At 37.6% G+C, this 13,100-nt stretch overlaps 1 protein-coding gene across 11 annotated transcripts in view; it reads left to right on the top strand.

Annotated features, from left to right (window-relative positions):
• Window positions 1–13,100, top strand: part of LOC139748260 (uncharacterized) — a 392,710-nt gene that overhangs the window by 360,826 nt on the left and 18,784 nt on the right. For 6 of the 11 annotated variants that reach the window (XM_071661213.1, XM_071661242.1, XM_071661204.1 and 3 more), the window contains exons 7-10: window positions 4,324–4,497; window positions 9,633–9,857; window positions 10,232–10,374; window positions 12,253–12,449. In XM_071661213.1, coding sequence (XP_071517314.1) covers window positions 4,324–4,497; window positions 9,633–9,857; window positions 10,232–10,374; window positions 12,253–12,449 — 739 coding nt within the window. The remainder of the gene's footprint in view (window positions 1–4,323; window positions 4,498–9,632; window positions 9,858–10,231; window positions 10,375–12,252; window positions 12,450–13,100) is intronic. The other 5 variants (XM_071661232.1, XM_071661223.1, XM_071661283.1 and 2 more) reach the window with 5 other exon arrangements.

Raw genomic sequence — 13,100 nt, 5'->3', positions numbered from 1 at the left:
TGACACATCAATGGAGTTCGGGTGTCAAAGCCTCAACCAGCGTGACACGCCACACAAAGCATCTACCTACAGACTAATAAGATTAAACGAGGTCGCCTTAGATAAAGGTCGTTAACCCGGAAAAAATAACCTTTATTTAAGGCCATATGCTTTGAGGTCGTTAACTCGAAAAATATAAGCTTTAAGAACACAGGATTTGGGTAAATCTTTTATCATCTCGGCAGGAGCTGAAGACACAGAAATACATCCCAAACTAAGAAGAAATGGGAAGTTTAAGAACTCAGAACATGAAAAAAAAAAAAATGTGGGCACCTACTTACATACCAACTATTCTTTTTTTTATTATTTCCTGAAAGGCATGGCCAGCGCCATGGCTTTGAGTGGTCTTTTGTTAAGAAAACCTAACCTAACTTAATGTCATATTGAACCTGTAAAAGTTAACTTTGCCGGGCAAGATCGTCGATTCTTTTTTCACTATAATTTGCCATTTCACCAACAAAATAGTATCTGTCCATGGTGGAAAAATATTCTTGAAATACTGATCAAACCAGTAAGAGATGTCACGTACCGTATGCAAAATGATTATTCGTCTGACTTATTATAATAATGCATTTGATCAAAGTATGTCAAGCCATTCATGAATATACCTATGAAATTGTCCCGAAATATATATATGTGATCCACATGCCAAATTAATGCGTTTTGATATGTATGAATTGATTTTAATGTGTTCAGGAAGTGTAGAAAAAAAAATCGTCCGGCTACATTATATTGACTGATTTGTTGATGTCCAGAAGAAAACTTGATACGCTGTTTAAGAACCTTTTCCTAGGACAAGAAAATGTGATGATTGCCTTCATCTGTCCATCCATCATTTTACTTAGCAGCAGTAACAACTGTGGATACTTGTGCCAAGTATTATACAGCACTTATTAACCATCAGTCAGCGGCTACGTTATACATTAGGTGTCCCGTTTTGAGGCGATTTTTAATACACTATTTCAAATTGTATTTTTTATTGTTTTATCATTCGTGGGAGTCTTTCTGTGCAAATATATATATATATATATATATATATATATATATATATATATATATATATATATATATATATATATATATATGCTGCAAAAGACTTCTTGCCAATATTTACATTTGACAATTTCAACTGATGTGCGCCGCGTATCCTGAGGCAAAACTTAATACCTACCTACTTTAAGTTTAAACTGCTTCGCTGATGGTTCATCGGTTGTTACCGAACTTGCTACCGCTTTAATCTTCCAAAAATGTCTCAAAACTTAAGTATCGTTGGCTGGACAATGAGAAAACAGTCAAATGTAGAGCTCTGCTGTTCTGCTTGAACGCCTAAGAGGAAGGACAACATGGTCCCACGAACAGAAGCTACAAACATTAATATGTATGGAACAGTTCTTTCCTGTTGAGATTTCATTCTTTAAGCAGCTATGATTTTTTGGTCACTGCTATCATCCGTGTATAGAAAGAAACTCTGACCTTACATTGTATAATCCAAGTGAAATTGAACAAAAACCGTATGAGCAATCCTCGTGGTTCAATACTACATCAAAATCAGTATATTCAAATCAAAGCAAAGCCTACATCTCACCTGACTATGACTAGAAACGTAGTCAGAAGCCTCTTGCAACTTCTATGCTTTCATAGATTCCTTAATGAATATACTTGGCGTACATAAATATACTCCCGGTCACACCCGTCCAACTTGAGGGAGGAAAGTTCGTAATACCATCAAAATTCGTAATTGGATCTGGCACGTTCGACACTTTTTAAGTGTTAACTTTGACAGGTAGATGAATTCAGTCTACCTGTTCAAAGCCAAGAGAGTATCCTTATGTTTCCATGACTTAGTGTACAACAGATCTATGAGTATCCTGATCAAAGCAAAATTTATTATAGCAAGAATGCAAGGCAAGATGTCTACACTACACTGATAGGCGAATGTTGCGTCCCCAAGACAAGCTTAATATATTCACATCTCTCTAAAAGCCTTTCAGTCAGCTTTCTCTACTTTTCCACTCTCTCCTTTCTGTCTGGAATATGCTGTTCTCATCCAAAATTCATAAGTGATTTGTGACTTTCATCTTCTTGCTTGACTAATCTTACTAGTCTTGGTGCCATCCAACTTTCTGTTGAATTCTTTTGTGTTGACTGTTCAACCTACAAGTCTGTGGCTTTCTCTAAAATTGTCCTTTTCATTAACAAGAATGATCATGTATGCTCTACTTTTGTGTGGTTTGTGTGTGGCTGTAATTACCTATATGTACCATATGGGGAGGGAATTTTACATTTGGGGCCCCACATGACGATTTTTTTCTATTGTCATATAGTATTTTAAACTTATGTATACTGTCCACGTTTATTCCAATTCATCCATCACTTTTATACTTTAAAAGTACAGTACCTCTTTTAATCTTTGTTAACAAATTTCTTTGCTTAATTTCATGTTATGTTCACTGCCTACATCATCAATCTGGTTTAAAATCTTAAAAGTAGTGATCAGGTCATACCTCTACCTCCTTTGTCTCTCCTTCATGGTGAGCTAGTTAAGGCCTCTATAGCCTCTCCCTGTATCTCACCTCTTTTAATTCTGTTTCTATCTTTGTTGCTCTCCTCTGAACATTCTTCATTAGTTTTATTTTTTGTATCGGTGACCAAACCTATTAACCATATTCTAGCTTTAGCCTTATGTATGATGTGAACAGCTTGCTGAATATGTCCTCTTTCATGACCTTGAACTCACTTCTACTATTTGCAGGTAGACAGCTAGCTGGTCTCATTAATTATTCTCTGGCAACAAGTTAGGAAAAATGTTTACTGCTAAGTGTCTCTCCTACATACATTCCTGCAGCTTATGTCCTGCTAGATGATATTCATATTAAGGCCTTCATTCAATGTGTGTGTGTATGTCAGAAAGTAACTATATGTCAATATGATGCAGTCAGTCAAGGATATCCCATCATCCAGATATATGATTCACACCCATTAACTTCCAGACAGGTGGCTCAGGAGACTGTATCCACAGAGTGGTACAGCTCCAGCATATTCAGGTTGATTCTTTTTTGTTTTTGCCTTCTAACCAATGCTAGTTTTCAATTATGTAGGCTTACCCACAATATTGGACACATGTTAATCTTCTGCCAGGAAAACAATTTGTCCAAGTAATCTGACAAGGACTACAAGCTCAGCCTTCTGGTATGATTAACAAATATCAGACATAACACCATGACCCATGAGCATGATGTTACCCTTAGATATGATGAAAAAGCCTTTAGCTTGACCCCTAAGTTTAGATCAAGATCATGTTATCAGACTCAAGGGTTTTAGTATCATACTCAGGATGTACTGTTGTGGAGTGGTTAAAATTCTGCTTGTCGTCTCGGCTAAAAATACATTTCTCACATTTATCCTTCCATCACTCTGCAACTGCGTATTCATAACTGAATTTACATTTTCATCATGGTTTAGTTCTAAGCAAATTGAATTACTCCTTCATAGAATCAAATAAACAATGACAAAAGACTGTATCTTTAGGAATCATTTTGTAGTTCCCAGGTTTAACCTCTAAAGCACAATGATATGGCCCTACGGTATAGTAACAGGACCTCTGAACTGGCCCGAAATGGTTAAGTCAAAGGGCATGCAACTGTAGCCAAGGTTCAAACCATTGTGCATATTTGTACTGTCATTTTCAAGAGGTTTTAGAGGAATGATTTAAAAACTTTTTTCTTTAGTGTGTGCGTGCGAGTTTGAATTTCCGTATCATATGTGGTAGAGTTAAAACAAAACAGCCATACAGTATTAATGATTATATAAGAATGTGGGAGAACAGTTAGAGGTTGTATGTTAAAGTGTATATGAGAGAGTACCCATGAGTGTGGCATGGCTGTCACTGTGTTTGACAAAATGAGCCAAAGCATATGTGATGGAACAAATAGTATGTTTGGTACAGCAGTCAATGACTGTTTTATGGAATGGTCAGAGGTAGTGGATATTTGACAAAATAGCCTTAGTATGTTTGTATGGTAAAGCATGAGTAAAACAGCCTCAGCATTATGTCAGTGTTGGAATAACATATACATCAGGTATGTGAAGAATTACCATGTGTCTAAACATGTGACAGCAATCTGCATTTGTAGTAAAGCAGCTAGTGTGTGTGGAAAAATATGACAGAAAAGCTAAAGTGGGTAAGGGAAAATTTAAGCACCACACAATGGTTGCAAAATTTGCATGTTGTATGAATGTTGTAGAACCATCAAAGTAAAAAATAAGTCAGAGTTTGTGGCAAAGGAAAGAAAGCGTGTGTGGTGGAGTCAGCGGAGGTGTTTGCCAAGGACCTACCACCATCACTCCCGGCAGATCTGACAGTGGGTACTCCAATACGTCTTCCCCGCGAGGCTCAACACTCACGCTTCATCCTGCTGCGCCCAGCCCACCTGCTACTGATCCCACCAAGCTGCCCAGGTGAGTGACCAAAGCACAGTTTGTATAACACCCAGAGGTATGTGTCTTTCTTCTGTGTTACGTGATACATTTCATGAGCTTTCTATGTACAGTATGTAACTAATATTTTGGCAAACTAACAAGTGTATGGTAGCACTAGTAAACCTTACCTAAAGCTTCTCTCGAAAAGAAAATAGATAATGCAGTATTACATAGGTAAGAATAGTTTCATTAGCATTTTGCTCTTTACCCTCTTAATGAAGTACAAACTTAGCTTGTACGCTTGTTCTAGTAACCCATGGCTTCTTCCAAGCATCCTCAAACCCCTAAGATGATATTGCCTACATTTGGCTGTGTAATGCATTAGGGCTTTCATGGTGTATTTATTGTCTTGTTTTATAGCCGCTACCTCGTTTTTATCAGCAATAGTGTTTTTCTATTTTTTCCCCAACAATTAATCCAGTTTTTCACATACTGATAGATATATTATATTCCACCACTTACACATCTAATCCATCTTCTCTCAGTTGGTATCAGTCTTGTTTAACAATATTACTTCTTGATATGGTTATTGATTTCCCACAGGCCAGATATAACCTATTTAAGTAACATCTCAATGACCTTTTCTTCACTGTTCCCATTCTATATCTTATCATAGCTCTCCTATCTTCATTATGGCTCAATAATTCCACCACCCAATATAATCAAAATACTTGGTATCACCACAGTACTTCATGGATTTTGAAATTCTGTATCAGACAAATGGCTTTGTGTGTCTCTAAAGGACAGGAAACTCTTTTTTACATAATACACAATAGCTTAGTATTTCTCTAAAGAACAGGGAATTTTGTTTACATGTCAAAGATTTTTCTCTTCTATGCAGTTCCAGTTATACAAAAGAACTTATCTGCCCCTAATTGGAATACCACTCCTACTTGTGGGTTAGTCTTAACTCTAAATATTTGTTACAAAGAGAAGTCAAAAGAATTTCCAACATATCAACTCCTCCAACCTGATATCAGAACTTACCCACATTCCCTAACCCACGGTGTTGGTTTTCTTTCCTATTTCTATACATTTCATTTAGGTTTCTAAACCTGAAATTGACTGCTTGCATCCCTTTCCCATTTACTGTACCAGGCATTACTCAGCAAGCAACTGTGTCACATGATACATATATGGCTACTGGCTACTTAAGGGTGGGACGTTGTAATGTCAGTTTCTTCTCTTTTGAGGCTAAGCTTTGGAACTCTTAGCCTTCTTATGTCTTTCCTCATCTTCAACCTACCCCTTTTTCAAAAGGATACTATTCATCTGAAAAAAGTCTTTGATGGTTTTCTTTTTTACTTTTTTTATTTCTGTAGCCCTTTTTATGTTTCTCTATATGACCTGCTTCAGTGAGGACTTCTGGAACCTTTGACATGAGAGAGAAGAAAGAAAAGATGCAAAAAAGATATAATAGGAATGAAAATCAGTGACTCCATCTTCACAAAGATGAACTGTCAGTCCTACAAAAATGACAGAATCAGAACGAAATATCTTCAGAACAAAAGAACTGATGATGACACTGTTCTAAGTACTTGTTCTTTCCTAAGTGAAACACTGTTGTTTGCTAACAATGCCACATACAACTGAAGAAATTGCAATGGTTGGAAATATCTAAAGATTCAATACCACCCACACTCTAAAGCACCTGATTTACCAAGAGACTAACAGCGAGAAAATTTTACATTCAATGTACTGTGGATGTAAGAGGTACATCCTAGTATAAAAATTGAAAAATACTTGAAGGGCTTGTCTGAAACCTGCATACAAAGAAAATTGCACGTTGAAGCATCAGGCTGGGTAGAATGTGCAAATAACATTGCAGAAAGTAGTATAAATGCCAAGGGCTCATTTCTGTTCATCCTGCCACTGACATATGTATGTTTATGTATGAAGCATCATCAAAAGATCTCTTTATTTCGTCAACAAAAACAATTCAGTCTCCTTTAAGATCACCTAGACCAGACAGGCTCTCCAAAATATTATAAATGTAGACCAACACATCAAACAACCTGGTAGACCAAGGTCTCATCTGAAAACCTCAGTCACTAAATGAGATGTGGTACAGCTGAATCTTTCATATCTGGCAATCCATTTTCCAAGTGTCTTTAAGAAAAAATCCAAATATAGCAAACAACCCAAGAATCAGCAAATTAAGTTCTCAGAATGTCTGCTCCTCCAAGAGGTGCATCAGCGCTTTCATGCCAATCAGTTCTCCCAGATGGTTGGTGGCATCTCCGTTTGTTTAATTCAGCAGCTTTCTTCCAAAATCTGGCAAACTCAAAATCTGACAAGGCTCGGGTCCCAAGTTTACCAGATATGGAAGGTATGACTTTAGTAGAAGACTGACCATGAAACCATAGTAAGGAGTGTGGGGATGAAAGGGGCACCAAAGAGAGAAGAGGCAGATTTTTTTCTTGCTAAGTAAAGTTTTAGGGTAGGAGCAGTAAAGCTTTTAGCCAAATATCTTGGCATAAGTTTACAAAGCAGCAGCATTCATGTTTGGGGATCATAAGCACTGCCTCACTAACTTTAAAAACGTTTTCTGGTTTGTATGACACCATCAATTTGTAGATTTTTTCCAGAATATTAAGCATGATTTCAATCTGACATTCAACTTCATTTCATCAGTATATGCACAACTGAAAAGCAAAAGTGTGTGACTAATGTTTGTCTTGGGAGTATGGTTTCTGATGGTTGTATGTTTGGTGGGCTGGAGTTTAAGACTGAGCGGGGAGGTCAGTTGTTAAGTGCTTAACATTTTTTGTTCAAAGTGTGAATGTGCATTGTCAGAGTTATATTTGTTGGGGGCAGGGGTTTTTGTGAGTAGAGGTTACTGAAGCGTGAGGTAGGGATAAGCTCTTAATTTCTACTAGTGGGTTAACTGTTAGATATAGAGTGGTTTGGATGGGAGGGGTCTGATGCAGTTGCATGGAAATGAGGTGAGACTGTATTGTGAGGATCTTTGTTTCATTGTTAAAGGGGTTGAGTGTTTGTGGATACATGTCAGCCAGTGCCTGTTCTGAGTGTGCTATTTTGTATGGTTTGCAGCTTTGTCATACTTACTTTAGAGAGGGTGGAAGAGCAGGCAGAAAAGAAAAAAGCAAACAAAGGCCATAGCAAGAAATTAAGCAAGAAACATCAGGAAAGATGTAAGGGGATACTTCAATGGTATCAGAGTTGTGGACGAGTGTAATTAGGTGACTGATTAAACTGTAAATGCTTTCATACAAATATTATCTGGCAGGAACTAAGCTGCAGGAATTTTTATGTGTGAGGGATCAGGAAGATGACACCGTACTTACCCTGTTGCAAAAGCCCAATTACAAGGAGAATTGCTAAAGAGACATTTTATCTGCTGTCAAATATTAAAATCATGTTCAGTTACATGATTATACATGGATAAGGAAATAGCCAGCAAACTGTTCACACTGTACAGTTGGCCTAAACTAGATCATCCATCTCGAGTTTGGTCCCTGCACTTAAAATATAACAAACTAATAGAAAAGGTCCGAAAGATGGAAAGAAAGACAGTGCCTGAATTATGAGAGCTTAGTTTCACAAAGAGGTTAAAGGCCATGTATTTTTCCACCATGAAAGAAAGTGTAATGGGGGAATTCATCACAATCTTCAAATGTAAAATCAGTCTGATGATGCTAACAGTGAGCAGTTCTCTGAAAGATGCAAAATAAAATAACCTAAGAAAGCAACTTGTGAGAGGCGCTTATATAATACATATTTAAGTAATGAATAAATAAAATGAGTGATAAAATAGTGAATGCAAATGGCATACAAAAGTTTAAAACTTCCTCTTATCATTCAAGTAGATAATCATGATATATAGGTAATTATAGTACAAAGTTAAAAGTTGTATGACAAGAAGAGATCAAGAAATGGCCCACAATTGTACAACTCCTCTACACTGTACAAACAGGTAAATATGTAGGTAATTTCAAGAGCTACAGTTCTATGCACCATTCACAATTAATGCCTCAATGATATTTCATACAAAACAGTCCAAAAAGGATCACAAGGATTCCCCCCTTGTGTTAACATCCACCCAACTCACTTCCCCTACTGAATCATCAGCGCACCAGTTTGGGCACGGGAAACACAGGCCTCAGGGTTTATCTATGCCTTCCTTTAACATCACAGGGTTGTAAAACTATCTATACAGAAACATAAATCAAGTGTGCATACAAGAGACAGTACTATCAAGAACTAGGCAAATTAATGTTCTGATATCTCAAGGTATTTTCAACAACTTCCTTCAGTAAACCCAAGGCTGAAACATAACTTATGCAGGACCATCAATTTATGGATCATGCACTTAACACATCCACAACACAACATGAAATATATGACTGACTTGGCTAACTTGTCAACCAAAGCAAAGGTATGTGACCTATCTAGCCAAAACTTCCATAATTTAAACACTAAATAAAGTCATTTACAAGACAAAATCTAATTAAGAATAAAAGCAAAAGAGGTTGAATAAGCGAAGTAGGATACACTGCTGTACCACTATGATGAGCCTGTAAAAGCCTGACCAGCCTGACTGTCCAAAGATACTTTAATGAATAGAAAACAATACTTGAAATTCTTATAGTCAAAGACAGTCACATGAGAGGAATACATATTCATCATCTCAGAAGGACACGTGGAGTTCACAAGGTGAAAAAAGCCACTGGCAAAACTGAGAAACAAGGGTAATGGTACCACACAGCAACAGTGTGAAAACATAAGCAATGTGAGTTGGTGGTCAGGGGATGCCACTTGCTCCTTCTTGTTCTAATGACTTAAGCCTGGTTAGGTTGCTTGATGGTCACTGGGTCTGTATGAATGAGCACTAGCCTGCCTTACATATACTTTGTTATTGTGGTCAAATAGGGAGAAACTTTGAAAAATATTTCATATTCACAGCAATTCTTCTCTGTAATAAAATATGGTAAAGTGCTTGTTTCTAAACGTAGTAATTACTGCATAGTAGCTCAAGAAAAAGTGTGGCAGAAATTAATGTTGGAATAAAAGCATGAGCTGGTAGCATTAAGGAGCAAGAACTTTTCAGTGAGCACCATAAACCTAAACATTTATTTACTCACTTCTACCAGGCCGTTGTCAGCACCTGGTCATTTGCCACTAGTTCCTCGCTTGGTCTTACCCAACCAATCCACCCATACCCAGACCGAGTCCCCACCCACCTCTACTCAGTCACGGATCCCTAAGTCAGACATTCCCCGCCCAGCTAAGCCCACACCACCTCCTAAGCCTGCCTCCATAAGAAGAGCAGTTTCTAACCTGGCGCGACGTCCCACCAGCATCCCTTGCAAGTCGAGGTTAGTTAATAGGTGCAAGGGACAAATATTGTCCTCTTACATTTCATTAAAATTTTGGTAGCTATATCAATTTTCTTTATGCACTAACAGCATCATTAAAAAAGCAAAATGCATCTAACTATAACTTATTAAATGTATTTATTAAAGCAGGGTTCTTAAAGATGTAGCTTTTTCAGGTTCTACATGTTTTCTGTCATGAGGTTTATGAAGAGTTTGTTTCTTATTCAGAAAAGAAAAAGTAAATGATGACATATCTTAACTAATTCTTGTCCTCAGTCTGACTTAGCCTTTATCATTTCTTTTAGATGGTGAGTACTAATGTCTTAGAACTTATTTCAAGATACTATGCATTTTTCAACTCAACAACTTTACAGAGGCTGGTCGGGTGCCAAAACTACACCAACAACTCCCGTAACCACACCTACCCATTCGGCTAAACCACGCCTTCCTTCAGCTCGTACCCCAAGATCATCTGGTCGTTCTACTCCCAACACTACACCCACCACACCCACACACTGTAAGTATTAACCATAATGAAAAAAGAAAAAAATCTAAAAGTTCATCAGTTTTAAAGGCATTGTCAGATTCCAAATGCTTGAGTAAAAATTCACTTTTGGTGAGGCTGTATATTTGAGAGTACAGTCTAATCAAAGAACTACACATTGCAAAGGAATCTACACTTCCCTACCACTGGAGGTAGTACTGCCTTGGGCTGCTAGAGTCTGTAGAAAGAGGTCCTGGGTAACTGTAGAACTTTTCATGGAAATAGTTTCTGGCCTAATTATTACTTAATAGAAATGAATTAATCTAACATAAAAGAATCTTAACAAAGCCTAAAATATGGCATCAGTTGATAACGTATATTCTGTTAACTGTCCCCAACCTGAATTGTGTTTGCATGTGAATATTGCCTTGCAGTTCTTTTACACAGATCCTCAATGTATGTTTAGAACATTAAAATGGAATAAGATCTTCCATGTCAGTGTAAAGCTTCTTACTTTTTTCACTTTGCAAATAAAGTTGTTCATCAAGTAAGACTAAATGTTATCATTGCAAATCAAGTTGTTCCTCAAGTAAGACTAAATGTTTTCATCCACCTCTACCTCTACACAAAATGGTTGTGTTGCACCTGATCATAAATCTTTCCTTTGGGACTGTCATCAGAGACATATCTGGCCCTGATCAATTCTTTCAATGTATCTATCCTTCTCTTCTGGAGTTTACCTCATCTTGTACCTTCACAACACTATATACTCTTCCCTTACTTTCCATGGGTTCACTTTTCATCAGTTCAACCTTGTGCAATTTACTTTCTAACATACAAAATTTGCTCCTCCTATATAAAGGTGAATAACTTAGATTTGAGTTTACTCCAAATGAAACTTAAAACTTGAAGCTAGCACAGCACAGGTGAGTCTGAATTCTGGTAATGTTAATTCATTCATATTACCCATATTGCTGTATTGTCCATATTCATCTACATACTATATTTGTGTCTGTACACCTTGAACCTTGAAACTGGAGAGGCCCTTCTAAAGGGCTACATCAGCACTCAGCAAGTCAGCCACATCCAACAGTCAGGACAATTGATAATGAAACCAGCCAGGAGCTCAGGTAACAAAACCTGATGCTGCAAGTTTGTGTGAGCAGAGTAAGTGTGGGGCTATTAAGGATATGTTCATTGTCTGTGGTCTGGAAGTTGCATTTTGGGCCCTTCTAAAGGGCTACAACAGCACTCAGCAAGTCAGCCACATCCAACAGTCAGGACCATTGATAATGAAACCAGCCAGGAGCTCAGGTAACAAAACCTGACGCTGCATGTTTGTGTGAGCAGGGTATAAGTGTAAGGCTATTAAGGATGAGATGTTCATTGTCTCTGGTCTGGAAGTTGCATTTTGAGCATGAGGCATCCTTTGTTACAGTTTACTGAATCAAGGTTTTTATGTTGAAGAGACGGGTAGTATCCACTGTACTGAAAGGAAAGTGACTCTCTTTTGTTGGAAAAGTATTGTTTCAAGTGAGTATTAATGTGACAGAATTGAATTCAAGAATTGGGTGGTTGGGGGAAAGTTTTAAGCTCTATATTGGTTTTTGTGTGAATGAGTTCTATCAGTGTGGCATTTGCTGGGAGGGGGAGACTTGTGAATACTGATGACTTACGTGTAAGGTTAGGGTAAGCATTTTATTTCCGCATGAAAGTTGAAGAATAGTTATTAAGTGGGTCGGGTAGGAATGAATTGGAGTAGCTTTGATAGGGGTTCAGTTCTGTCACAGACCATTGAAAGGAATTCAGATAAATCTCTTCTTTGTTGTCCAGTCACCCAGGCCAGTATTTCATTTAACATGACTTGAAATTCAGCTATCATTATACATAGTGACTTTTCTCATTCTAAAGGTCGACGCTATATAAGCTCACTACAACGCACACCAGTACCTTCACCACGCCCTGCATCAAGTTCCCGGCCAACATCACGGCCTTCCTCCAAACCACCCTCACGATCTCCTTCCATATGTAGTCGTCTTCAGGAGTGCTACAACACCGTCCAACCAGAAAGTGTAACGGAAGCCCTAAGAACAGATCTTGATAATAAGGTAGGTGGAAAGGTGGACTTTCACTGTGATAGGTCTCAGTTTTAGCATTTACCAAATAATGGAGATACAACTTTATCATTTAAAGATTATTATAGCAGCTTTTTTCAGAGTTCACTATATTCAGCCACCTGTCAATCATGAAATTTTGTGATGCAATTCAATAAATCATTAATTTGAATCTTAGGAAAATTTATGTACCTGGTTCATATAAGATTCACTTGTGACTGTAAAGCAGCTGTTCTCTACTCTATCACTATGATAAAAAAAATCCAGAGTATTCCGGTCTCAGTGAGAAGTGAAAATGCTCAAAAATTAAAGAAAGCGTGTAGTAGTACAACTTGATTATTGCACGATGGAAATGCTCTTAGCCAACCACAGTCCCATGCAAATTGAAATTGCATTGAATGAATAATGGTTTCAATGAAAAAATAGGAATGCATTCCAGACCCCCAACCAAGACCCCAATTCTTCAAACTTTTCTTTCTTTCTTCCATACTTGTTCTTTATTTCCTGTGTGAGCAAGATAGCATCAAGAATAGACAAGAAAAAAGCCTCATTCACTCACATCTATTCTTTAGCTGTCGTAAGTAATGCAACAAAATCCCAGCCCCATCCCTATCCACAGCCAGGCCCACAGACCTTTTCATGGTT

The sequence above is a fragment of the Panulirus ornatus genome, chromosome 5 (genome assembly GCF_036320965.1).
Source record: "Panulirus ornatus isolate Po-2019 chromosome 5, ASM3632096v1, whole genome shotgun sequence".
Lineage (NCBI taxonomy): Eukaryota > Metazoa > Arthropoda > Malacostraca > Decapoda > Palinuridae > Panulirus > Panulirus ornatus.
Note: the sequence above shows the minus strand (reverse complement) of the source record. Positions and strands in the feature narration are given on the sequence as shown.